This window comes from Pseudopipra pipra, chromosome 1, assembly GCF_036250125.1.
Source record: "Pseudopipra pipra isolate bDixPip1 chromosome 1, bDixPip1.hap1, whole genome shotgun sequence".
In the NCBI taxonomy this organism is placed as follows: Eukaryota; Metazoa; Chordata; class Aves; order Passeriformes; family Pipridae; genus Pseudopipra; species Pseudopipra pipra.
Window position 1 is genome coordinate 134,625,548 of NC_087549.1, and position 25,534 is coordinate 134,651,081.

At 39.1% G+C, this 25,534-nt stretch overlaps 2 protein-coding genes across 6 annotated transcripts in view; one reads left to right on the plus strand and one right to left on the minus strand.

Moving 5' to 3' along the window:
- On the plus strand, nucleotides 1–22,410 carry PTER (phosphotriesterase related). Of its 5 annotated transcripts, none has more exons than XM_064678964.1 (6): nucleotides 1–84; nucleotides 7,544–7,587; nucleotides 11,203–11,507; nucleotides 13,871–14,136; nucleotides 17,509–17,649; nucleotides 21,135–22,410. In XM_064678964.1, the coding sequence occupies exons 2-6, from the start codon at nucleotides 7,572–7,574 to the stop codon at nucleotides 21,343–21,345; spliced, it is 939 nt and encodes a 312-aa protein (XP_064535034.1). In that variant the 5' UTR covers nucleotides 1–84; nucleotides 7,544–7,571; the 3' UTR covers nucleotides 21,346–22,410. The 5 variants fall into 5 exon arrangements, 4 of the variants coding, with proteins under 4 accessions (XP_064535034.1, XP_064535014.1, XP_064535024.1 ...); XM_064678944.1 differs by lacking the exon at nucleotides 1–84 and adding an exon at nucleotides 380–521; XM_064678954.1 differs by lacking the exon at nucleotides 1–84 and adding an exon at nucleotides 1,097–4,599.
- Nucleotides 22,113–25,534, minus strand: part of C1QL3 (complement C1q like 3) — an 8,529-nt gene continuing 5,107 nt past the window's right edge. The window contains exon 2 of the mRNA XM_064678983.1: nucleotides 22,113–24,896. Coding sequence (XP_064535053.1) covers nucleotides 24,717–24,896 — 180 coding nt within the window. The 3' untranslated portion in view covers nucleotides 22,113–24,716. The remainder of the gene's footprint in view (nucleotides 24,897–25,534) is intronic.

Here is a 25,534-nt window from a genome sequence, read left to right on the forward strand (position 1 = left end):
TCGCGGCTCCCGGCCAGCCGGGGCCCTGCCGGGGTGCGGTACTGCCGGCGGAGGCTCCTGCCTGTGGAGGCTCTTGCCTGTGGGGTGAGCGGCGGGCTTCGTGACCTCCCGCGGCCCAGAGCCGCCTCCCGGGCGCGCCCTTACTGCCCTCGGCCCGACAAGGCGCCCGGGCCGGGAAACTTCTCCGGAGTTGAGGGGCGAGAGCGGCTTTCTAGCCCTGCGCTACCGGCCCAGGAGAGCCGGGGCGGGAGAGCGGGAAGGGCTGGCGGTGCCGCGGGGCTGGGCAGCGCACGGGCGGGTGCCGGGGCTCGGGGCCGCCGCTCGGTGCGGTCAGGGCTGTGGCGGGGCCCGGCCCAGCCCCGGCGGAGGGGGCGGCTGCGGGACGAGGGGCAGTGGCCGGGACAGGGCGCTGAGTCAGGAGTGTAAGGGGATGAACACCTCCTTCTCTCTGGAAAATCGTTTCACAGGACCAGATGATAGTTACCAGCAGAGTAACCTTCGAGCTCAGGCGGCTTAACTGTGTGAGTGCAGCTACGCTGCTATTTTTACCGCTGATTTTTAATATTTGTACTGTCATAACAAGTTAAATATTGGAACTACGTCCCCTCTAGTACTTCCCTCCCGACAGTCCCCGAGGGTGGCTCTGGGAAGGAACAAATGCCTCAATCCAAAAGTGGGACCTTCAGAGCCTGCCTGCAGCTCACTCTCCATCTGGAAGCACCCGTATCCCTGTGCAAGATGCTTCCAGAGTTGCTTAAGCTTGACAAGGCTCAACGGCAAAGCGCCAGACTTGCCTCTGAGCCTTGTTGGGATTCACACACTGTGCATGTTCTCCGTGGCCTGGGGCGCGCTGCCCTTTACAAGACACAGCTGTGGCAGACTCTGCTCTCTCCTCCTCTTGCACGGGTTTGGTGAGCGCGGAGGGGAGCGCAAGTTCTGAACGAGGGAGGTTTAGGTCCCCCTGCCAAGTCTGCTTCAGTACTGTAGCCAAGCCACTGCTGGGCAGTCACCTTGTGTGTTTGGCAACCCCTCTGCAGCAGGTCTTGTATTGTGATGAATTTGACCTCAAGTTGAAGCATACAAGTCCTATTTGTGAGGAACTCAGACGAACCTAGCAAGTATTTGAATGTATATATGATCTCTAAGATACTTGTAAAAATAATTATTCTTTTTAGGTGTCTGTTGTTAGGGATGGTATCTTCTGTATGCTAGAGGCTTGTCATAGCTGTTGAACGAAACAAATTTTTAGCTAGAGGTCACTTGCATTTGGGAAATTTTGTTTTACTTGTTTGGAATTCCCTTCTGCTTTGTGTTAAATACATTATTCAATGTTCTCTGTTGTCATATGTTCTGTAGTGTTTAAAGGTTGTTGCCTTCTTTCTGCTGGAGGCTGTTTCAGTGATGGGTGAAGTGATGCTTCTAATAGGTAGTTTTGTATCATTTTGTCAGGTACTTTGGGATTGTTTTATGAAAGAGTACATAAATGTCATTTATTATTATGAATGCCTCTCATGGTTTGGAATTTAACAGACATAATATTTGCCATTATGTCACCATCGTCACATTCATTTTTGTGGTTGTAATCAAAGATGGCAATAATGGCATTCAGATGCTTAATTATATTTTATGTAGGTGACCAGTTCTAACTTATTAAATTAATGCATGGTGGAGCAGGAACAAGTGTCACTGCTTCCCTCTGTGGTTAGGGAGCCATCAGCTTGCTTCTCACACATAAAAATCAGTATATAGTGAAGCATATGGCACCAGTGAGTTCTGTGTTTATTAAAGGACTATTTCTCTGAACATTCTGTGAATTTTGTTCCTTATTTCACTTGATGTAGATCTAAAATGTTTTTCCCACCTTTCAAAACTTGAAATACTGAACAAGCTGAAACGAAGACTTCTTAAGGTTCATGAAAACAGTGAGACTTCTACTTTCATCAGACTGGCCACCTGTCTGGTAGGGGGAGAATAGAAATCTGTCTAAACTGTGGAAACCTAAGGTTCAAGTCCCTAGTTTGATTCAGAGTAGTTTTGAACATTTTTACATTTTCTGTATTTCTGGATAACTGGATTGCTAGCTATGTTGGAAAGAGAAGGGAGTGTCCCATCTCCCTAGTTCTAAGTTACATCTTCTCAAAACTGGTAGGGTAGGTTTTCTTCTTTAATGTCATTTTCTGATCACAAATTAGAAAGCTTCCTCAGAATTTTCTAAGGAGTGGCCATGTCTTTGGTCTGATAGTAATATATACGTGGATAATAATCCAAGAAAAGCATTTTATCCTAGCAACAGATGGGATATTTTTTACAAGTATTTAACTACTTGGAGAAGATGGAAGCAAGAAGAAAGGCCACCACCATCATCCCTCATATGACAGCTTCAAGTAAATCACAATTTTTAACTTGGATGTCAGAGACCTGTAGAATCACTCTTCTCAAAGACACTCTGAAGCCCTAGTTTTGTTGAGCCAAAGCCACAGGGTTTTTCCTGAACTAATTTCTGTGGAGGAGGGGGGACCAAAGAAGAATGGTACTGCTGAACTACTCTCCCTTTTTCTGCTTTTTCAGCATCTTACCTCAAAGTGTAAAAGGAGAATTGTTTTATCCTACAGTTGTCTTTGCCTTGTCCATTGTCACTGCAGTGAGGATTATTCACCCAATGAAAGGAATTTGACTCTTTTCCTTGCTGTGATTTGTGTACCTTCTGGCTGTTGGGTCATTTTCAGATGGGTCTGGAAATGTTCGACTGGTTTTAATGCTTGAACTCTGGTGGTTTGTAAAGTTCATTGCAGGACTTTGTTCTTGGTTATTCACTTTAGACTGGGTAGCAAGGATTTTTTAATTGTGTGTGTTGGTTGTTCCTGCTATTCCACTGCTGTACCCCGTTGGGGGTAAGAACTTAAAAACAACAGGAGTTGTGCAAGCAACAGGTTGTTGACTTTGACCACTGACAAAGCATGCAGACTCTGTAAAGGCAGTCTCTTAAGTTAAAAGATACTCATTAAGTTACACACATCACCTTTACATTTTCCCTTGACTTACATTAACTTTTCTTTTGTGGGCTAGTTTCTTGTTGGAGCAGAAGCAGACCTTGAGAAGGGTGTTTAGGTTCCATTTCCTTACGCAGCCATAAAGAACAATAGCAGTAGAAACTCTGAGGCTTTTCTGAGGATGTTTTTTTTCCAGTAGGTCTTCAGATTGGTTGCAAGTTTTGTGATGTAGTTGTTTGCAGTAGTGGGACGTTGAATTTAGTTCTGCGCATCTAAGCTTGTCACTCACTAGTAAAGAAGATGGTTTTCTGAAAGTCTCTGCTTATCTCAGTTGCTGCAATCTGCAGTATTGAATGAAACACTGAACTCAATCCCCATGCTCTTTTCCACCTTCACAGGTCTCAGTGGATCAGTGACTGGTATGTTCTGTTGCAAAGCTGACCTTGAGGTTCATTCATATGAATTTGCTAGCTAGTAATGTCCAGTCTTGATCAGGAGGTAGTAATGCACATCAGTCATCCATTGCTTAGAGATTTGTGTGGTGAGAAGGGTGATACCTGTTCTTTGGTGTCTTAGACCTCCATCCCTTTTCTCCTTATTTCTGCATGTTAAGATCATAGAGTGATTTTATGTGGCTCTTGGTGATAGGGCTGTACAACTGAATGATAATGCTCCACCCAACATGCTTACTGAAATGTTTAAGCTCACATGAAAATCTGTGTATGTGACCTTAAGTAGAGACTAAACTAATGAAAGTCAATGAGAATAACAGCAAGAGTAGTGTTTGATGTATACTGGTTTCAAATTTGAAATTTAGAGGGAATGAAGACTGGATATCCATTTCTGAAAAGCACAGGCTTTTTCCTACTTCCTGTTGTCCTAGCAGGAAAGAGCATATGTGCTTGTAGCCCAGAACCCACGAGAAGCAAATATGATTCCATTTAGTCTTAAGAATACAAATGTATGTATCAACATGCAGGACACAGCCCATATTTGCATATAGCATAATGTGACTTCAGTTCTGATTTTTGGCCTAAAAACACTATGTGTGCATGTAAAATATAATTAATGTAATGTTTGACCCTGGAGGAGAATTTTTATCTGACCTTTTATTGAGAGTAATTTTGGAAGCTGCCCAAAATGTAAAATCCCCTGAAGTTCTTCTAAAGGAGATGTTAATGAAAAAACACTTACGGGTATGCTGGTCTCTCTGAGGAAGAGAAACTTCAATGTGACTTTGCTCAGAGAAGCCTAGATTTTGAGACTGTTATCTGCACAGAAATAAGGTAAAATAGAAGTCTGACTGTTCTAGTCACAACAGCTAAACTTTAACCAAATTGAAAAATTGCTCATAGTACAAAGTGGCTTAGATTCTGCTTCTTTGGGCAAATCACTATTGGCATACATGGTCATATACTGAGCATATGTGCTTGCTTTGATCCAAAGGTTTGGCCTCTGTACTGCGAGGTCAGTATGAGGGGCTGCACTTGTTCTGGTGTGGCAGTTCAAATGTAAGGAAGCAATCTGGTTTTTATATGTGACCCTCAGACCGGGTGAAGCTGGAAGGTCTGTCTGTCTGCCACTAACTGAGCCACGAAGGGAATACACAGTAAGAATTTTCACGTACCTTTCAGGGGAGCATTTAAAAGCTTTGCTTCTCACTTACCCAGCTTCTCATCCCAGAGTGTGCTTTCTGGAGGTTCTGAGGGCAGGGGATCAATATATTGGCCTTTCCCATAGGTGTACTGGTGTTTAAATTTCTCTTAAAGCTTAAGTGACTGCTTTTAGGCTGTAAAACATGTAATGTAACTCAAGCAGTGTAAATGGTGTGGTGTGTGTACCTGCATATTTTGCTGGGACTTCCTTTTATCACTGTAGGATTATATAAGGCTTCGGCTAAAGCTCTCCTAATTTTTTTTCATAGCACATACAGTAACTTTTTATATAGTCTTACTTTTAGTATTCCTTCTCACTTCCATAGTGTAAAGATTTTTTGGTTGCTCAATGCATATGTAGAAAGTCTAGTGAAAAACAATCTTTAGTGTTTCTTTTAGCTTGACTTCTTAAGGAAATATATGCTTCTGAATGGTTTGGGGACCAGAGGTAGATTGTTGAGGGCTACAGCATTAACCCACTACTCTGAGTGTGTTTTGTGAAAAAATGTGGCAAGGTAAGGATAGATGATGCTTTTAAAATATTTAAATAGGGGGTCTCTAGGCTTTGAATCTCTTGGCCAATTTCTACCTGGTTGAGAGATTACACATATCTGAAATGGTGAAGTTCTTACTCACTGCACAAAGATACAGCCACCCAAAGGTGGGAAAGTGCAGGTGCCCCACTAAGGGAAGAGCTGCAATATATGCTCCTTTGGGATTAGACAGGAGTCTGTGTAGGAGAGAGGCACTGTAAGTGTTCCCTTCCTCTCTGATAAGAGCTTTATTCAAGGCATGAAAGTTCTCCCATGTGACATCATTCCTTAGGACACAAAGCTTTGCCTCAGTGTTGATACCTGTGTTCATACTAGTGTGCCCTTGTCCCCTTAGTACACTTCTGCAGTAGGCAAGGGGCCATACTGTGAAAAGCTGTCATGATACTTTTTTTTTAATTAACAGGTATGAAGGTAGTTAAAAATAACCCAAAAAACCACTACTTCTGAATAGGTAAGATTATTTTCCTTGGCTCATTTTTCTGAGTTAGCTTGAAGTTCAGGAAATCATGATAATCTCATAGTTCCATTTTGGGAGAGGAAAAAGACCAATGTCTCTTCTGACCAATGGCAATTCTGAAGATGAGGAAGAACATTTAAGTCTTCAATGAGAATAATCTGTCACCTTCAGAGCAGTATATCTGACGTTTTCTGTGGAAGAGACAGAAGTTTGCCCAGCAATTTGCATTTTGTCAGTACTTTTACCCCATTTTCAAATTCTGTTTCTTGGGCAAAATAACCCAAAAGCAACATAAGATAAGCTGTTGTCTCATGTAATAGAGACAAACTAGTAGTGGTGTAAGGGCGCCTGTGTAGGAGTGCAGCGTCACAGGCTGTTGGACACCTTTGCAGGGACTGATACAGAGGTAATTGCTGGACTAAATGGCAGGTGAGCCTGTGTCTGTGCTGGAGCAGATGCAAGTCCAGTCATACTGCTGCTCTCACCCAGCCAGCTGTGGTCAGCTCTGCTCCACAGCCCCTGTAGCTGCACTTCCCTGACGCTTTGCATGAACAAAAAAGCCATGCTTATTTGAAACCTGTGTATGAGAGAATGTTTCAGGCATGTTTGTCCTGTAATTAGCACCTGTGAATACATTTTTGAAGAAGGTAAAGCAGATCTGACACCCATCTCTTGGAGAAGTTAGAAAACTTGCTTGTCTGCTGAGGAAGAGGAAGAACTGTGCTGACAGTATTGAGTTCCTTTCACCCTGTAAACCTCTACAGGGTTGGCAGAAACAAGGGGGAAGAGAGAAATTAATTTTTTTAAATTCTTCCTGACATAGTCTACCTGTGTTCTGTTATGCTCTGCCTCTCCTCTTCCTTTGTCTTGCTGACTTTTTCCCTTGTCGCAAAATGTTTACGTTTGGGGAACAGTGAGATAACGCAGCACAGACTAGCTAATGGTAATTACCTGCAGATGTGTTATATATTTCTAATTTGTGGCTTTTCCATGCTCTGTAGGGGTTGCTCAAAGTAGAATTGAATGCTCAGAACATTTCCTCCATCTGTAAATATATAGTGAACCTGCACTTTGTCACATTTCCCAGGACTGCATGGTTAAAAAGGAACGACCTGCTTAAAATGCTCTTGATGCAGCCAGGACAGCCCTTGTTTCTAAATGGCAACCATATTTAACTTTTTCAGGATACAGTAAATACCTCTCGAGCCATTCTTTTTGCTTTTTTGTAAATTTTATGTCACAGCAGTCTGGATTTAGTGTTGCTGTGATCTCACATTGTAATGTAACGGCAATAAAATGATTCCCATACCAGTCTACAGAGAATCTGTGCTAATGCCATTAAAATGTGCTTACCGAATCAAAACAAATGCAGCATTAGCATGTGGAAGCTGTGTTTATGTGATTATAATGTTTCAGCAATATGAGATTACTGTAGGAAGCAACTAATCCAAACCCAAGGAGACTTCCCATTACAAGACCATTAAAATGACACAGTGACTGAAGCGCAGGTTTCAGATGGGAAAAACGGAAACACAAATCTTGTCATCAGTATTCAGGCAAAACATCTATTGAACTCTGGAGTTTTTACCAGACTCAGGAATGCAGTACCATGACCTTTTTAGCAGCAAGTGTCTTTTAACAATACCTCTGGGAAAAATATTTACTTCAGCAATATTTAATAATTGATGGTGAGAGTTGTATTTTATGTACCATACATAAAATATGGTGGTTGTAAAGATTTGTCCAGAGTTTATCACAAAACTGTTAAGGTATTGTTTCAAGGCTGTTGTGAAAAAATACAAGTTTTGGTTATATCTTAAGGCAGTTCTCATTTTGTTTTTGTCTGAATATGTCATTTTCAGGAAATATTTATTTCTCTCTTTATAGAGCATCTGGAGGACAGAAGCCTTGGTCTATGCAGGAGCACCTTGGTAATACCACCACATAAATTAGTGATTTTCAAAACCAAAATAGCTATTATTTCCATATATGAGCCTACCTGCTTATCTTCTGTCATAGAAATCAGCACCTTTCCCTCTCACATCAGACTGGGTTAAGATTGGGGAAATATAATTCACATGTCCTGTGTAGGACCATCTAGAATATACTTGTCTTGTCCAGGATTGTTTCTTGGCTCCCTCCTTAGTCCATGGAAAGAGGATAATATAACAAAAAGTAACTTGTCCTGTCCTATTACAAACACTCAAAATAGCCTGCATGAGTTGCCTGTGAATATGTCTTTCCATCTCCACTATGAAAATGGTCTAGATGATTGCTCTGTAAAAGACATACATCATTTTAGATGGCTAAATGAGGTGATATGAATTCAGTACTTGGTGTATGAAAGAAGAAACTTTTTCAGAAGAAAGTTCTGTGGAGAACGTGGCATGCAAGTTGTTAGTAAAGCATATGATAGTTGATTTTTGTAGTAACATATACATACTTAAACTAAGCAGCAATCTTTACTCCTTTTAAAAGCTTTTTGCACCTAAAATCTGTTTTAAAAACACTCAATTAAATTCTGATTCCACTGAGAGAATCTTATTAGGAATAATGTATCATTATTGCATAATCAGGGTAGGCTGTCTGTGTAAATGACAGTAGGGAAGATATCAAGACAGTGGTTTTAAAAATTATTCCAGTCACAGGTTGTTGACTGTCTTTATTTTTTATAATTCTTTTATTAAAAGCAGTGGGTTTCTAAAACTGTGTTAGTAAGCAGGCACAAGCATTAATATTAATCATATTTTTCATGCAGATAAAATTAGACCTACTTTAAATGCTGTTTGTGTCAGTTTCCATTTTTGTGATGGTTCTTATATTTATAAAATCCTTCATCTCAATCAAAAGGTTCTGTAAATTCTGTATGTGAGCTGTAATGTGAAATCTAGAGCCTAAAAATCAACAGGTTTGTGTCTACAAGAGAAACCTGGCACTGGAACTGGTAATTTTAGATGTTTCCTGCTGTTATAAATCAGAAGACAGCAGCCTCAGGCTATAAGATGATCTCACATGTGCAACCACAGGTCTTCATAATGGGCAAACCAGATTAATTGAGGGTAGTCTAAATTAACTGTGTCAGAAAGGAATTAGTGGGAACAAATACTGAAAGTCAACTTTTCATCAAAGCTATAATCTGAAAGTGAGCAAAAATTCACATTCAATTAGAGTGGCCTTTTTGAGTAACTACACTATTAAATAACTAAGTAACCGAAGTGGAAAATTGTTAAGGAAACAGACTGTAATCAATTTGTGCAAGCTTTATCAAAAGAAGTTAAATACTTGTATATTTAATTGTATGAAAAATTTGTATATGGGTTTGTTTTGCTAACTTAATAAATTGATTGGAAAATTCTCAGTGAACATGGGGAAAGAAAAGCGTGTCTCTGATGCAGAGCGTAGTTATCACTCTTTATGCTGTCAGGGGTTTACTGAGTGCCAGAGTGTAGATATTTAACATTTAAAATAAAAAAAGGCAAAAAAACCAAAGGTAACGCTTAGAATTGTCATTCACTTTGCTGTGCATGTAAGAATGACTCATATCATTGAACTTTCTCCAGAATAGTAGGTTGCTCTGTAGAACACCAGCCTTGTTCAAGGATGGAATTAATGACTGGGTTGGACAGTTTAATTGAATTGCAGTGAGCAGCACTTTCTGACTGAGACAGGTATTTTGCTTTTAATTGTTTGCTTAAGAATAATATTTTCTGAAATCATGCACTTCTTATTTGGCAAAAAAATAAATCATGATATTAATCAGCCAGCAGTCTGTTCTATGAGAGTAATTATTCTTCTGCCTTCTCAACCAAGTTAACACACTAGTTTAAGAACGAAATTCCTAGAAGAACAGTTCTTCATAAGTAAGTCTGCTTTTACACAAGGCAAGTAAACATAGTCAGTCAGTCGTTTCTTTCTTATGGATGGCCAAGTTTTCATATTACAATAACTGCCAGCACTCCAGACTTCACTAGGCAGGTGATAGCTGCCTTTTCCAGGGGCTGGGTCGCTCTTGTGCATTGGTGCTCTGACAGTGACTGCTTCTCGTGAGATCAAAGTACCTCCAAAGAGGTCTTGATGTTCCTGTGCCCTTTGATATGTAGAGTTCAGTGCCCTTCAGATTTCAGTTTTTCTGTCATCCTGGTGGATTAACTTTAGCAGTTAAAAGGAAAATGTCCTCTGAGGGCTTTACCAGTAACAAACCCATGTTTATGACATTATTCACTAAAAGGGAGACAGGAATGGGAAAGACCTCTCTCTTTAATCAATAATGCATGCTCTAGTTAGTCCTTTCCTCTGGACATGATTAAACATGTATTTTGTTTCATAACTGATGATTTTGGTTGACTAGGGATTTTAACTATATATCCTCAAGCCTTTGTGACTAGCATCAGGAAGATCTAACATGAACTCCTGCTCCCAAAAGGAAAAAAAAAAAAACAAAATCCCAATAGGGAGAGCTGCAGATAATTCCAACCTGCAGTGAGTCAGGCCAAACTGGCACGGGGCCTTTGACATGAACCAACTGCAGACAGTAGCCTCAATGTTTGTCTTTGCCACTGCTCATATAAGGTTTTGAGAAATATCACTGTTTCCTTCATGTTAGAGATGAATAAAAAAGTGTATGAGATGCTGAGCCATATAAGTTGTGTTAGATTAAGGTCTGTACTTAAATGGTAAAATATTTGGCCAGTGAAGCACTTTGACTTCTCCACCACTCTTTGGGGGCCACACTACATCTTTAGCAACTGTTGTCAGCCTTAGAGGAGTTGTCCTGGGCTGTTCCAGACCTCCACAATGCAGCTGCAGGAGAACCTGAGCCCTGTTGAAGCCAAAGGAGCAGGTGATCACCCTCATCCCTGCATTCTGCATACGGAGGAGCAGACAAGGTGCCCAAACACAAACAGCTTCCTTGGTATCTGAGGGAGACAGTGAGTCTTGGAGGACAGAGATAAATAAACTGAACATACCAGTAAGAAATATTCAGCCTTGGTGCCAAGCGTATTCATCTGGTGGCTCAAGCTGACAAGAATTGACAGCTGCTGAGGAGCAATGAATCCTAAATGAACATACAGTGGTTGTTACTAAATAGGAAATATTTGTCTTAATGTGATACTGACTGCAGCACAGTAAATGATGATGATTTCCTTGTACTGGAATGTGATGTGTTTATGTTGCTGGAGTACCAGCACAAGTGCAGTTGGGTAAAATCAATGCCTTGGTTTTCATCCTGACCACTCTGCTGCGAACAATGTTTGAAAACATCCCGGTGAATACACACAGTGTGTAGTTATGTGTGTGAGAGAGGAGGGAATTCAGAAATTGCCTGAGAAAGGTTTTCTGAAATGTTTTTGTTTCCTCTCTTTTTCCTTCTCAGACTCTTTTAGGATCTGATTTTTTTTTAACCTTTTGTTGAAGAAAAATGCCTTCCTTGAGAGGGAAAGTGCAGACTGTCTTGGGCCCTGTGGAGCCAGACTGCCTTGGCTATACACTGACTCATGAGCACTTGACTATGAACTACAGCAGCTGTTTTTGTCCACCTTCTCCAGGCCAAGAGCCTTTGTCTGATGGGCCCATTGAGATGAAGAACTTGTTTTGGATTAAGCAAAATCCCTACAGCCATAAAGAAAACCTTCTTTTGTATCAGGAAACAGATGCTGTGAAGGAGGAGCTGTTGCATTTCAAAGCAGCAGGTGGTGGGACTATTGTGGAAAACACAACTACAGGAATTGGTCGGGATATGAATACTTTGAAGAAACTTGCTGAAGAAACTGGAGTTCATATTATTGCTGGTGCTGGGTTTTATGTAGGTTCCACTCATTCTTCTCAAACACAGGCCATGACAGTGGAGCAGGTAAGTCTTAACCATTGCTTGAGTGTCCCTCTCCTGTGAATTATCCCTGGGTAAGCCAAAGTTGGACGGAAGTTCCAGCAAAATAGATGAAATACAGAGGTTCTCAATGTGAAAAACTTGGGAACAGCATTACTGCTTGTGTGATGTTGTTGGAAATTATGTAACTTTCCTGACTTGTTTAATGATCCTAATTAACCTTTTAATTAGTTGTTTTAATTAATCATAGGTTGTGTGTTAGGCCTTAAATCATTTTTAGCCAGCATATAGCAACAGGTTGTCATAAGCAACTTTTTTGAGAACATAGCTTGGGAAAAGTACTAAAACTAAGTTTTCTTAAAGTTAACCCTGATATCCTTCAATGAACAAAGCCCATGAGAGAAAGATGTATTGTTGAAACTGGACATCTGGAAACAAGGACCTTTTGCAGAAACCAGCAGATAACTAAGAAGGCTAATAAAGGCTCAGTATTTGTGTTGGAAAATCCCTACCAAAGGAAAAAGATACTAAAAAGACTAAAAGTGTGAACTAATTAGTATAAGCAACAAGAGATTTATAACCAATAGTGTATAGAATTGTAGTTAATGAAAGGGAATTATGTAATTTAGAGCCAATGGACATTAATTTCTTTGTTAAAAATGTATAAATAGGTGAAAAAGTGCTGTATTGGTGTCTGTATGGAGACAGGATTTTTGTTGGCCACATAGACACCCAGCGCTGCAAATAAAGAAATGCCTTATTAGAGGCAAGACAATACTAGAGGGTTCTTTTATTTCCTATGATTTCTAAGGTATTTGGCAACAATATAGCTGGAGCAGCACTACTTGCATGTGCTGGGGTTATCTGTCAGCATTTCCAGTTCTTAAGCTCCATTTTCTCAGAGGGATTTATTATAATGCAACAGTAAAAGGAAAATAAAGTATTTCATGTGTGGACATCTGGTACAACACCAATTATCTGGGTTTTTTTACTATTTTTAAGGAAGGAGTATATCCTTGCTAGCTCTTTTGTCTTTTTTTCTGGCTAATTGTTTCCCAGTGAGTTTACCCAGCATTCTTGTAAAAAGCATAAATAATTGCAATATTTATAGGTCAGTTGTAAATCATTGGTCTGCTCAGGCTGTGTGTTATATCTCTCCTCTCTGTCATTTGTCCAGGCTTTTCAGGGGAGTCTACGTCAGGTTGTTTGTATCGTGCCCAAGACAATGTGTTAATAATAACTGAGGTCCCCAGATATTCCTATAATAATAAATATTCATTCATCTTTTATTAAGAAAATGTGATGATGGAGGCAAGAGGGAACAGAAATCTCCAAGGCAGGAGGCTGTGAATGTGAATGAACGGAGCTGAGAAAAATATTAAAGATCTGTTACAGTTCACAAATGAGTCAAATTCATTTTAAAAATCAATGATCAAAACTTGAGCAGTGCTGCCAACAAAATTAGACCCTAGCTGGCCCAAGCTGTATGCAACAGTCCTGCTTTTCCTAAATGTTCTTCCATCACTTGAAATTTGACACAAATAGTTTCCTTGAGGCAAAGGTTTCCCTTCTGTATTTGGGGGATTGATGGAGACCCACAGATGTCCTGTACTGAGCACTTCATCCAGTCCAGAAGGCGGGTCACCATCAGAACCATTTTTTGCTCAGTTCTGAATGTATGCTTAAGATGTGTGGCCTATTCTGGAAAAGAATAACTAAAGATTTTATAACAAACTACTTTTATTAAGAGATTCTGATGTCTTTTTTTTCCTGTGAATATTTTAAAAGCAAACTAATTTTGACCTTGTAAATTTGTCAGATAAGCTTTGTTTTTGTGGTCCTGAAGTCAGCAGAGCTCCTCTTGTTTTACATCCACATTCCCATAAGCGGGATTTGTCTTAAATTTGTCTCTTCAGGATCTTTGCCAGAGTTTTTCCCTTCCCTGTCTGAATGACAAGGTTTCCTTATTCTCTGAGCCCTTGTTTTGCAAGAAGTTACATTGAATTGTGTCTGGAGCCAATTCACGAGTGCAAGGCACAGGTTTGGGAATAAACTAACTTTTTTTTTTAAAGAAAACTTATCTCAGGCTAAATCACAGTACAAATTATATGTAGACCAGTGTTCTTGGCAAACCTGGACAAATGTGCGAACGGATACTGTTAAATTAATTTGCTTCTCTCTTTATTTTGGTCTTAGTGAATGGCTGGCATAACATTAGTTGACAGAAACCAGATTTTAACTACACTGTTTTCACACACCCAGCTGTTAATTAAATAAGTTCAGAAAGACCTTGGGAGTATAACAAGTACAGTGTCCATAGGCCAAATTTGATGCTATTTAACACAAATAGTATTAATAACCAAAAATCTCATTTTCCTGTTCTCTAGCTGACAAACATTATTGTTGATGAGATGCTCAAAGGAGCAGATGGGACTAACATCAAGTGTGGTGTGGTGGGAGAAATAGGTTGCTCCTGGCCTTTGACTCAGAGTGAACACCGTGTGCTCCAGGCAACAGCACAGGCTCAGTCACAGCTTGGATGCCCTGTTATCATCCATCCTGGCAGGAGCAGCGACTCGCCTTTCCAGATTGTCCGCATTCTGCAGGAAGCTGGGGCTGATGCTTCAAAGACGGTCATGTCTCACCTGGACAGGTAAGCAGACAATTCTGTTCATCCAGCAGTGTTGCCACAGCTCACTGGGGTTTATGGAACTATGCTGGATATAGTTGACATAAAGTATTATCTTCAAGTTTACTGTCTTAAAAATAAGTGCTTTTATAGAGCTTGGTTGGTGTCCAGCACTTCAGTCAGGATCAGCTTTTAGATTCCTATTGATGAAGAGACTTTGGTATTTTAAATGCTCTCTTTGAAAGCCTGGGAGAGAGATTAGGAGTAAGTGTAACCACATTTTAAAAATCAGAATTCCATTAATTTGTATCCCTGAACAAATCCCTGTATTTACAAAGCATTGGACATTGAGCAGCTCTCACCAAATCGGGTGGGAAGTTGCTGGGCTTCTAGCATTTTTGAAAACTGGATCACTCTTAAGGGCCTTACCAAAATCTCACAGAAGCTAATGGAAAACTTGATTTTGCTGGATTCTGGGTCAAAGCAGAAGGCAGATTTTTAATGTTCTGCTACCAGACAGAAGAAATATTGCTTAAAAAGAGAATAGTTGGGTTTTGAATAGTTCATGGTATAGTCCGGGTGGCTAACTTACAGCTTTCTCAAGAACAAAACCCAGGAGCTCCACATCAGGCATGGAGAGAAACTGGGATACTTTTTTGTCTCCAGCTTAGAAATACAGCCTCTATTACCAAATCAGTTTTGTATGACCTTGTGTTGCTCACGGTGAGCTGGAATATGTCCAAGCATTGATTAGTTTGGCCAGTTGCTGAATAATGGAGACTGTTTGTGGTCATATGATTCTCAGCAATTGGATTGTTTGCCCTCAGTGTGAGTGCAGTATAGGCAACAACACTGTGCTCCAAATTTCTGATAGTTGTAGGCTCTAAGAGGTAGCAAATTGAGGTACAGGTGTTTTGTAGGCAAAGCTCCTTGTTTTACTTATAAATGATACAGACTTCCTTTATGTATTTACCTGCATTCCATCGTATCTATGGCTGCATTTTCCTCCCCTTTTTAAAGAAAAACTGATCACTTAAATCTTCTAATGAAAGACAACTGAGAAAGCTGCAGATATCAGTACTTACATAGCCATTTTGATAAAACATAAACATACAGTTATGGGTTTTTTGCCTTTATACATTGTTGTAAATTGTTGAATTAAGTATTTTAAGAATTAAGTAATTTATTGGTGGAAGTTAAGCAATATAAGCAGGAAAATAGTCAAGACAGTGGTGCAGTTTCACTTACAGCCACTGATGCACAATATGACATTTCCTTATATCTCTTTCTATCATTACTTTCACACATTCAGGTTGGCACTTGCTATAACATAAACTACTGTGAAGTTTGGCTTTCCAATGTGCATTTAACATTTTAAGTCTCCTCCAGTGAGAAAAATCCATGTGGGAGCATCCCAGTCCTTTAAATGTGAGATAAATTTGTACATAGCTCCACATTTCTTGTCTGCATTTGACATAGGCAGAATGGTAGTTTGCAAGTGGATTTACAATGAAATGGTAAAGCTAAAATACTGGCTACCATGTTTTGCAATTTAGCATCTTAGAACAAAAGGTAGCAAGTGTCCATAATGGAATATGTGTCCATATGGTGCAGTTAAAGGCTGGGAAGCAAAAGCTATTGAGCCTTGGCTTTGGCCATTCATTAGGGGTTAAGGTTAAAAAGGTATCTTGGTAGGGATCAACATTCATTCACTTTTAGCTTTTGTTAGAAGGCTCACGAAGCAACTGCTCTGAATATGGGCTTCATAATGGTTTGGTGGCTGTCCCCATGGGGATTTACAGATGAGGCCCAAACTACAGAATCACTGTGTCCTTTTCCATGAGCTCAGGGCAGCTCAGGCACAGTGTTGCTCAAACATCCAATTCCAGCACAGAGATCCACAATCTGAGCTGGGTACTGCTGCTGTTGCTACATCCCCATAGCTCACAATGGGACCCAATGGCTGATGAAACTAAGCTCTCCTCTTCGTTAGGACAGAGCACCAAAAGCATGACAGTAACAATAGTCTTAAAAAGAAATTGTTGGGCTGTGATTTTGAAATATATTGTTGGGTGTTTTTGCTATGTGCACCAGGACTGAATACTCTTGGCAACTGTCTCCCCATGAACCAAGCAGGACTGGATCTAAAATAACCTGTTCTCTTGCTCTGCAGTTGAAAAAATCATTTGGTAATAAATGTTCGTCTCTGTAAACTGTAATATTTATTTTATAATAACATTTTTTATTAATTACAGTTGGCAAGTCTTAGACTCCTGCTGATGGCAGGCTTGTTTGAACAAGGGTTTTGTCTCTCTCAACCCATCTGTTCCTCCTACTTTCAGTCCTGTTGTTAAGTCATAATATTGAAAGTGTGACATCAGTCATTTCCATAGCAACAGACTGTGATGTAATTGTATAGGGTAAAACAACTTTGTGACATCAATATCTGCGATAATAAAAAAAAATTTAACTACTGCCCTTTTGGTTAACTGTGATGTTCTTGTGGAAACTTGGTTTTTAATTAGATGAAAAAAATTGTGTTGTGGCTATAAAGATTAAATTGTATCATTTGAGTGTTTTTGGTTTCCTTTGGACAGCTTATACACTTGGTAAAAATTGTTCAAAGAAAACCCAGAATATTCCAGAGAACTCTTATTTCTGTTGCTGTTCTTTTCCAAATGAGTGATATGTGTTAGAAGCTTTGTTCCTTCACTTTTCAAATCTGCTGTAAAGCCCATGTCCCAGGCACTCACAGTGCCATTATATATTTTGGTGAGAGCATTTCCTTAAGGCGTTCTGGCCAGATCCCAGTGCAAACAATGATATATTGCTGTTCTAATGGCAATCTAGAAACATCACTGTACAGAATAGAAACTAAAGACAAAGTTGTGTATTACCGGTGTGTGATGGATGAAACAAGCCCTGGATGGAGCTGTCTTCTGTAAGTCTTTTGGGAAAGTAAATCTGCCTTGTGTAAGTAATCCATTGTCTTTTTTTTTTTCTAAATGTCACTATGAATTAACCTCCTCCTTTAATGTCCTTCCTGGTTAGGTTGTCTGTTGAGGGGGTTAATGATATCAAAAGTAAGTAACTTTCCTCTTTCCATTTAAAGATTATCATAGATGTTTTCATTATTTCGTGGGGAAAGAGTTGGGTTTTTTGTGGGTTTTTTTTAAAACGCATGAAATCCCAAATGAATATGAGAAGGACAATGCTGGGTATCAGCTTAAGTTGCATGTGTCAAGTAGGAGTCCTGTTTTTCAAAAGGATTAATTAAATCTTAGGTTATTGGTTTTTTTCCTTGCAAGTAGGAGGTCACAAAATTACTGTCCTCATGCCATGAGATATTTTATTCCTGTTTTACAGTGCTGACTCTGTGTTATCTATGTTCTGTAGGACCATATTTGATACAAAGAAACTTCTGGAATTTGCTAAACTTGGATGCTATTTAGAGTATGACCTATTTGGTACAGAATTTCTTCACTACCAGTTCCATCCTGATATTGACATGCCGAGCGACAATGAAAGAATTGCAAGGTATCTGCTCCCATGCAGTTTAAGCTATAGCATGGCCATTGACAAAAGCATATTATTGGTACTTAAGACCATCACAGAGTGATTCTGCTTGCTGTTCAAAATTGTCTTCTTTCATACTAAAATAATGCCGTTTCCCCCTGCTGCAGTCACACCCTTAGAGCAGCATGTATCATTTCTTCTATCTGCAGAGGAAGATGCAGAATCATAGTGTTGTACAAAGTTACTTGAGAAGAACATCAAAAGCTTTTTTAACTTCATTCTCTGTCCTAATTCCATGCTGATCTGGTTGAATTTTATAATTTACCGCATTTATACAGTCTGTTTAAAAAAAAAGGGTGGTGATACTGGATTTATGTTAGGGTTTGGCTTTTATTTGAAACATACCATTGGAAACCTAGTGCTGCTACTAAGCGTCATCTGAGCCTGTTATATCTCCTCAGTAGTGTGCTAACCCAGCAAAACTTGCTGGTTGTTTTGGGTGGATTTGATCCTGTGCTTCTCTCCTGAAAAACTGCCTTTTTTGTCCCAAGCACTTTATCACCTTTCCACCCCCTTTCCTTTTGCCCTTTCTCTCCTTTGAAGGATGCAAGTCCTGTCTCCTCAGAGCTCTCATGCTCCTCACACTCACTCACAATGTGAAAATATTGGCCCCACTGGCAGGATACCTCTTCCCTGCTTCTCATCAGCACTTGCAGTCTCAGCTCAGCTGCACAGCAAATCTGTTGTGCTGTGCTAACACAAGGTATTGCCAAGGAGATGCATTCTGTGCAGAAACTGTCTGAGAGAAGGTAGGATCAGCTGGGAATGGGCACCTCACTCTTTCCACTCTATCTGGAGGTGTGATCCTTCTGTGCTGTTTGTCCACAGTGTTTGTGGGCAGTGAAGTGGCAGGTTTCTGAGGGTCGAGGTGCCATCCTGCCTGTGTCTTTTTACCTTCCAGAGTCAAAAATTGTTCTTATGTTCTCCTTGATGAGAAAGATTTTATGATCTCTGATCACTAATGAAGTAAATTCTAGCTTCCACTTATATTTCAGACATAGCTTCTCTCCCCCTCATTGTCAGATTAACCTTGAAACTAATTTCTGTTTTCAAACTGTTCCCTCCTAAGAAGGTGCCGTGGTTACTCTTCCACTCACTGCCAAGCATTTGCTGCTGCTTTTCACACTAGGAATAGTTTCTCTCTCTTAACAGTGCTCTCAGTCTGGCACTCAGTATTTTAAACTATTGCAATGAATCTGCAGGTTTCACATTTAGAATGGATAAAGTTGCTCCCTCTCCTGTGCCTCCTCCCCTCTCCTGTGCCATGGAAGGTCAGCTTCTATGGAAGCACTGCGGAATACATATAGAGAACAGGACTATGCCTTGGTTAACAAGTGCTTGTTCAACCGTGGCAGAGTTTTCATTCCATCCATAATACTTGCTCAGCCACTGATGTCTCTCCTTAAACTCTCTGGCATTTGAGTATTTCTTGCTGCAGGCTGTTCACAGGAAGAAGTGACGAAAAGTTTGTCTTCTCATTGTGTGGTGTGAAAATGTGCATTCGAGTTAGAAGTGCCCCTAAATGGATATTGATGCACCCACGATGGACTCGAGATGGCAGTGGCAAAATCCTTAGGGTTTTGTTTTGTGAAACAGCTCCAGAGGGGTAGAAATCAAATTGACCTCTATATGAAAATACATAAGGGAAAATATATCTTCAGGTCTTTTCTATTCAAAACATAAACTTATGTAGTCATAATGTACCTACTGAACACAGTTTAGCCATCTGTGTACTTCAGCAGTTTGACTGCAATCTACTGCTAATGCAAGTAAAATACTGATTTTTGTTCAGGGACAGTTTTGAGTCAGAAGAAAGTACTAACTAAACTAAGGAGCCTTGAATACGAAATGGAAAGGATCATATGCCTCCTCAACCCGTGAAATTAGTCCAAATATGAAAGAAGATGATTCTAAATGATGTTTGGTCAGCAAACAACTTAGTTCCCCCAGTGCCATTGCTCTTACTCTCTGTTGAGAATTGGAACAGGCTGCCCAGGGAAGTGGTCACAGCACCAAGCCTATCTGAGTTCAAGAAGCATTTAGCTCTCAGGCACATGGTGTGATTCTTGGGGTGTCCTGCAAAGGGTCAGGAGTTGGACTCAATGATCCTGATGGGTCCCTTCCAACTCATCATATTCTATAATACTATTCTATAGTCTCTTTGTATTTCAGGCTGGAGTAGATACTTGTGATGTTGTAATGCTATGGTATACATAGTGTTGTGCACTCTATGGCACTAGTTATGGTGTTTTTTTCTGAAAGATGATAATATTTTACCAAAATCTATCCTATGTGCTTTCTTCCTGCTGCCCATATTGATTAGATCCTGCTACATGCATCTCCTCATAACTAATTGCAATAAAAACTGACAATAAGGGCTTTCAGATACAGCATAGTTACTTATAAAACTGGTATCTGTTTTCTTGTTGATCAAAGCACAGTCAGGAAGGTAAGAATCAGAATTTCACAGTGCTGGCCTACATGAGGAACTTTCCAGGTCTGGTCTGTCTGTCTCTGCCACTTCAATGCAGGAATCTACTGCCAAACTGCACTGAAGCTTACTGGGAAGCTTAACAGTTGTGTAATACAGGTGTTCAGACTCACCTAATAAATTCTAAAAAATTAGCTGATCAAGGATTAAGGCTACCTGAGTGAAACATGAAACAGAAGGACTTACAGAAGTCCTGATCCAAGGGAGTGACCAGACGGATTACTTCTTTTTCCAAGCTGGCTTGTCATTTTGCCAAACCTTTTCAGCTGGGTTGCCATATTCACTCCTCTTATTTCCTGGCACATGCTAGCACTGTGCCATGCCAGTCTTATTTCTGTTCTTCCTTAATGAATATCTTTGAAATGTGTTTGGATGATAACTGTCTATATGGAACATGATGGTGGCAACTTCATATTTTTATTAACCTGGTTTGCTAAATAGGATTTAACTGAAGATGTGGAAGTATTTGTGCAATTGAGCCAGGCTTCTTAAAGGACCTGTCACACAGAGTCTGGTCATTAGCAAATGTAATTGGATCAGCTTTGTGACAGCAGCAAGAAGTAACCTGCTGAGAAAGAGTTTAGGTAGGAAATTATTACTTACTCATGTATATAAAACCTGTGTCCCATGCATGGTGATGCTGAAGCTCTTGAATTCCTCTGTGAACTTCATGGGACTGGGAATGCAAAGCCATGTGCCAAATGGAAAGAGTTTTCCTTCTCCATTTTGAGATGTGTGGTGGTATGTTTTCAGAAGTGGGGTTTTCTCATGCAATAAAAAATGTGTTTTAATTTCAAGTAAATATAAGGAGTATGTTTTCTGAGCACCTAAAATAACTATTTTCTGCTATAATAGAGTCCAGCAGTACAGTAATATAAGAAATGTAAATCCTGGTTGCTTCTGTGCTGTTGCAGAGTGAGAACTTTCACTGACAGGTGTGCTTTTAATTTTTCAGGATTCGTACACTGATTGATGAAGGCTATGAAGACAGAATTCTGATGGCTCATGATGTGCACACCAAGAACAGGTTGATGAAATATGGAGGTCATGGATATTCACATATCTTTGAAAATATAGTTCCTAAAATGCTAATTAGAGGCATATCCCAAGATAAAATTGATAAAATACTCCTAGCAAATCCAAAGCGGTGGTTGACTTTTAAGTAGGAATAATGAATAATTATTCCTATTCTGTAGAGAAGCTTGATAAAATTCAAATTTCTTTCCAGAGAGCAGTCATTTTAAAATTTGGTTCTTTTCAGAGAAACTGAAAATTATTAAGGAGATGCAAACAAACTGATTATAAATTTCCTTTTTAATTAGAACATCAAAATTGAGTACTGTCTCTGCATCTTCTCCCTTCTGGAAATTTGTTCATGAGTGATTTACTGAATATGAGCCTACCCCAAAATCTTTTCCACAGAAATTTTAAAATAATTGTTTCAAGAGTGTAATCTAATACTATTATTGAATGTTACCCCAAACTACTTTTGAAGATGCACCACCTGGACTTTGAAAGAAATTATGGTTTTCAGTTAAATTTCCTGTCTCTGGGGGCTGATTTTAATCTTTGTAAGACTGACAATCGTCTCATTATCCTTGTATTCTTTGAGTAATGCTTGATGAAAGGTCTGTAACTTTTAAATAGCTTCTGTAGACAACACAAGGCAAAAGAAATCTCAAATCTAAAAAGGTAATTTTTTTTATAATTTAACAATTTACTTAATTTTAACTGAAAGTGTAAAAAATACATGGAAAAATATATTTTTGAATAAAGCAATTTGATGATCTCTTAAACTACGTGCAGTATTATTACAGATGTCTTTTTTTAATCACATTTTTTTTATCATGAACTTTTGGAATCTCACAGTGACCATGTAAAACTTGACACAGACCAGCTTCTTTTTGTAAAGATGCAACACCAGAAGTCAAAATATATTACATAATACAGTTTTAATGAGTTCTAATAGTTATAACAAAGGTTGTGATATAAGTCTTTACAAATCAGTATATCAAGATATGATGAAAAAGGAAGAAATGTTTGCCTTATATGTGATTTTTACATAAAGCGTGTTCTTTGCTCTTGTCTAACTTTAACCAGGGCATGTGATCTATTCAAAAAATGGTGTTATCCAGTAGCAGTGGGAGCCTGATTTCAAAAGCTTCTTCAAATTTGACCATATACATCTTGTAGTATTGAGCCTTTCCAATAAACACCTTAGTAAATACGCACTGCTGGTTGTGAATGATCTCTAGCTTGGTGCATCGGTGTGTGGCACACATAGAGGATCTCTAGCTACACTGCTGTGTGAGTGCACTGACCAGTAAAACAACAGTGGAGCGAACAGACCAAGTTCAGTTACACATTTGTTATTAAAGTAATTGCCTCATAGAAATAAAACAGGAGTAATCACTACAATGTACAAATACAGATTGGCACTTTGTCATAAAGTAAGAGCGTTAACCATTCTGGTGGGATAATACACAAGCAGCTGGCAGCACTATGTCCCCTTATAAACCCTACATGAGTTTGCCTGGTGATCCTCTCTGTCAGCCGAGACTCACTCGGCGTTTGTTTTGAATTGGACGACTCAAAACAGAAACAAAGAGTAACATGCTCTGTTTAAGAGAAGCATCACTTATTCAGATGAGATTTTTAGAGAGATGTGTACAATCTTTATCAGACTTTTGCTAAGCAGCCAGCACTGGAGAGCTTTTTTGTCACAGTGGCAGACACTTCAGACATTTTAGTGCAGATAAATCTGAGTTTGTACCCTTAGTACATTAGACAAGGTTGCTTGAGGCAAAGTACATGAAATAGCAATGGTAGGGGTAGCCTCTATTATACTTTAATGATTTATAGAAATGTTGCCTTGATTTTGCCGAAATGTTAAAAATAAATAACATAACCAACTGTGCTAAAGAACTGTTTAGTAATCTTGCTAAAATTTAGGTTTAGAATGAAATCTGCGAGTTTTAACCTGAGAGAAACAGACAGCCTCCCAAAACCAAAACAAATAATAAATCCATTTTCTGAATAAAAATATTCTGTGGACATTACTGGTATGACTGATTCTAAAGCATTTTTATAACTATGTAACTCATAGTATTTGTGTTTAGTTTAATTCTCCAAGCCATTAATCCTCTATATGGATTAAACCTCTTTTAGATTTTATATATCTATATCTATACATATATGAATGAGAAAAATAAGTTTTAATACACACTTTTTTTTTTGCATGTAAATATTTGCTTCTTTCTTTGCATATGTGTTAATCATTTTTGGTAATATGCTCAACTGTGTCCATCTCATAGGCACACCTTACTACAAACTGGTAACTAGCTTCCATGGAAAAGGTCTATGTGACAGCATTTTCTTATGTGTCAGATCTCCCACTCCTCCTTTGTGGGAAGAATCCCATTAACTTCAGTGAGACAAGACACCTAAGACAATTAAGGTTTTGAACCATTATATTCCTACAAAATTCTAGTGGAACATCTGCAGTATATTAATCCATAACTACTTTATTAAAAATAGTACCCAAGTACAGACTAAGTGCTAAAAGACTAATGAAAACTAATTGCTGCAAAGAAAACACTCTACCTTAGTGTGATGATGTGGATGATAGGCTTTCTAAATATTTACACAACTAACCATCAAGAATGGGCCTGTAATAATTGTCTAAATATATATTTATACGTATACAAATCAAAAAAGCCAAATCCCTTTTCCACTAATAGCAATGGGAGTTTTGCCATTGGCTTTGGTGGAATCGGGGATTTGATCCAACAGAATAGTTTGTCAACTATTACATTTTTCAGGGGAAAATAAAGTGTTTCTTCTATCCTCCTTTTTCTTTTAGAACACAGCTAAGGGAAAGACAAAATTTAAACAACTCCACTGGACTGATTTTATGTTAAAAGTCTAATGTAAACCTACAAAGCAGGAACATTGAGTTAAGGCTTGAAGATGATTAGTTTCTAGTTTTAAGTGGAAGGGTAAGAAAAGTACAAGGCAAACAATTTCTTTGCAGAGAGAAAGTATATTTTGATTACCTCTTCCTTTTATTGTAAAATCATTCCTCACCACACTATCAGTGGACTCCAAGCATCATTGTTAGCAAGTAAGTCACAAGAACCAAAGCTGAAGTATGGATAAAGCAGCAAGATCATAACACATCAAAGTATCATATACACTGAAGAAATAACTCAGCGTCCTTAGGTGGGCTTTTTTTCCTGTAAAAATTTGATCTATGTAGAACTTCATTCACATGGACACTAACAATGAGGAAGTATTTGCTTTGGCGGTAGTGGATCGCACATCTGTTGAGCTTGTTTTGTCGTTTTTTAACATAAGATTTCTCTGTGTTGTACAGATGTGAATCAGGTAGCATTTGACTTTTTTCCCCCGCTACTGAGGTGTTTGGTGGTCGTTCTCTGCTGGGGTACTTGTTTCATTGACTTTTGCCACGCAAATCCATCACTTAGAAGAGCAGGCTTCATTTTTGGACTGGTTTGGTGGGTCTTTTTACTCATTATCAGTCAGCATAAATAATAAATCCAGAAAATGTGCTGTATTTGTTGTTGTTTCCTCCATGTGCTTTTCCTCCATCTAATTTAATGTAAACTTCGTCTCCTGGCTCCAAGTGAAGCACCACGCTGTTACTGGCATAGTCGTAGTTCTGATCAGCATCCTGAGCAATCGCACTAGCTCGAACCTACATAAAATACACAATGAGTGGTTAAGAAAACTCAGGTGGCTTTTCTTGCATTGTGAACTTATAGCATATCCTCAACATTTTATTCACTGTGCATGAGTTGCCACTTTAAACATCTGGCAACCTGTATTTCATGTTTTTTCCTATGGTTATTGCTTATTTTCTCCTACAACACATCTGAAACTAAAGCAATAACACGCTCCTTTCTCAGTCATCTGATGAATACAAAACTTCTTGATCTCCTGTAAATGTCTGGAGCCTTTTTAAATATATGTGTAAGAATAACTGGAGTTGGGAGAACTGGATATGGTCATGTGCTAGTTTTACATTGGTGTAACTTTTATTTCAGTGGGACAAATGATTGACAATGGTGAGGATCCACAGGGAGCTCCCCAGCTGGACTTTTTCCAGAGGCAGTTTATTGTCATACCAGTAATAGGATCATGCTTCAGAAAAGAATACAAGAAATACACACATGCACACAAGCAGGTAAGGATCCTAGTCTGGGTTTGAAAAAACTCCTGTTGCCACATTTCAGTAAGCAAAAATTTAATTTCGCTGTGTTTTAGGAGATGCAGCTTTGAAAAATCACAGGAAAGTCACTATTTGCTTAAGAGGTTTTTGGAATTTACATGTCA

Excerpts from the sequence above, each read along its gene's own strand:
- PTER (XM_064678934.1), top strand. The coding sequence starts at position 11,076 with ATGCCTTCCTTGAGAGGGAAAGTGCAGACTGTCTTGGGCCCTGTGGAG. Across the intron at positions 14,137-17,508 it reads GTCATGTCTCACCTGGACAG|GACCATATTTGATACAAAGA; the intron begins GTAAGCAGACAA and ends TATGTTCTGTAG. Across the intron at positions 17,650-21,134 it reads GACAATGAAAGAATTGCAAG|GATTCGTACACTGATTGATG; the intron begins GTATCTGCTCCC and ends TTAATTTTTCAG.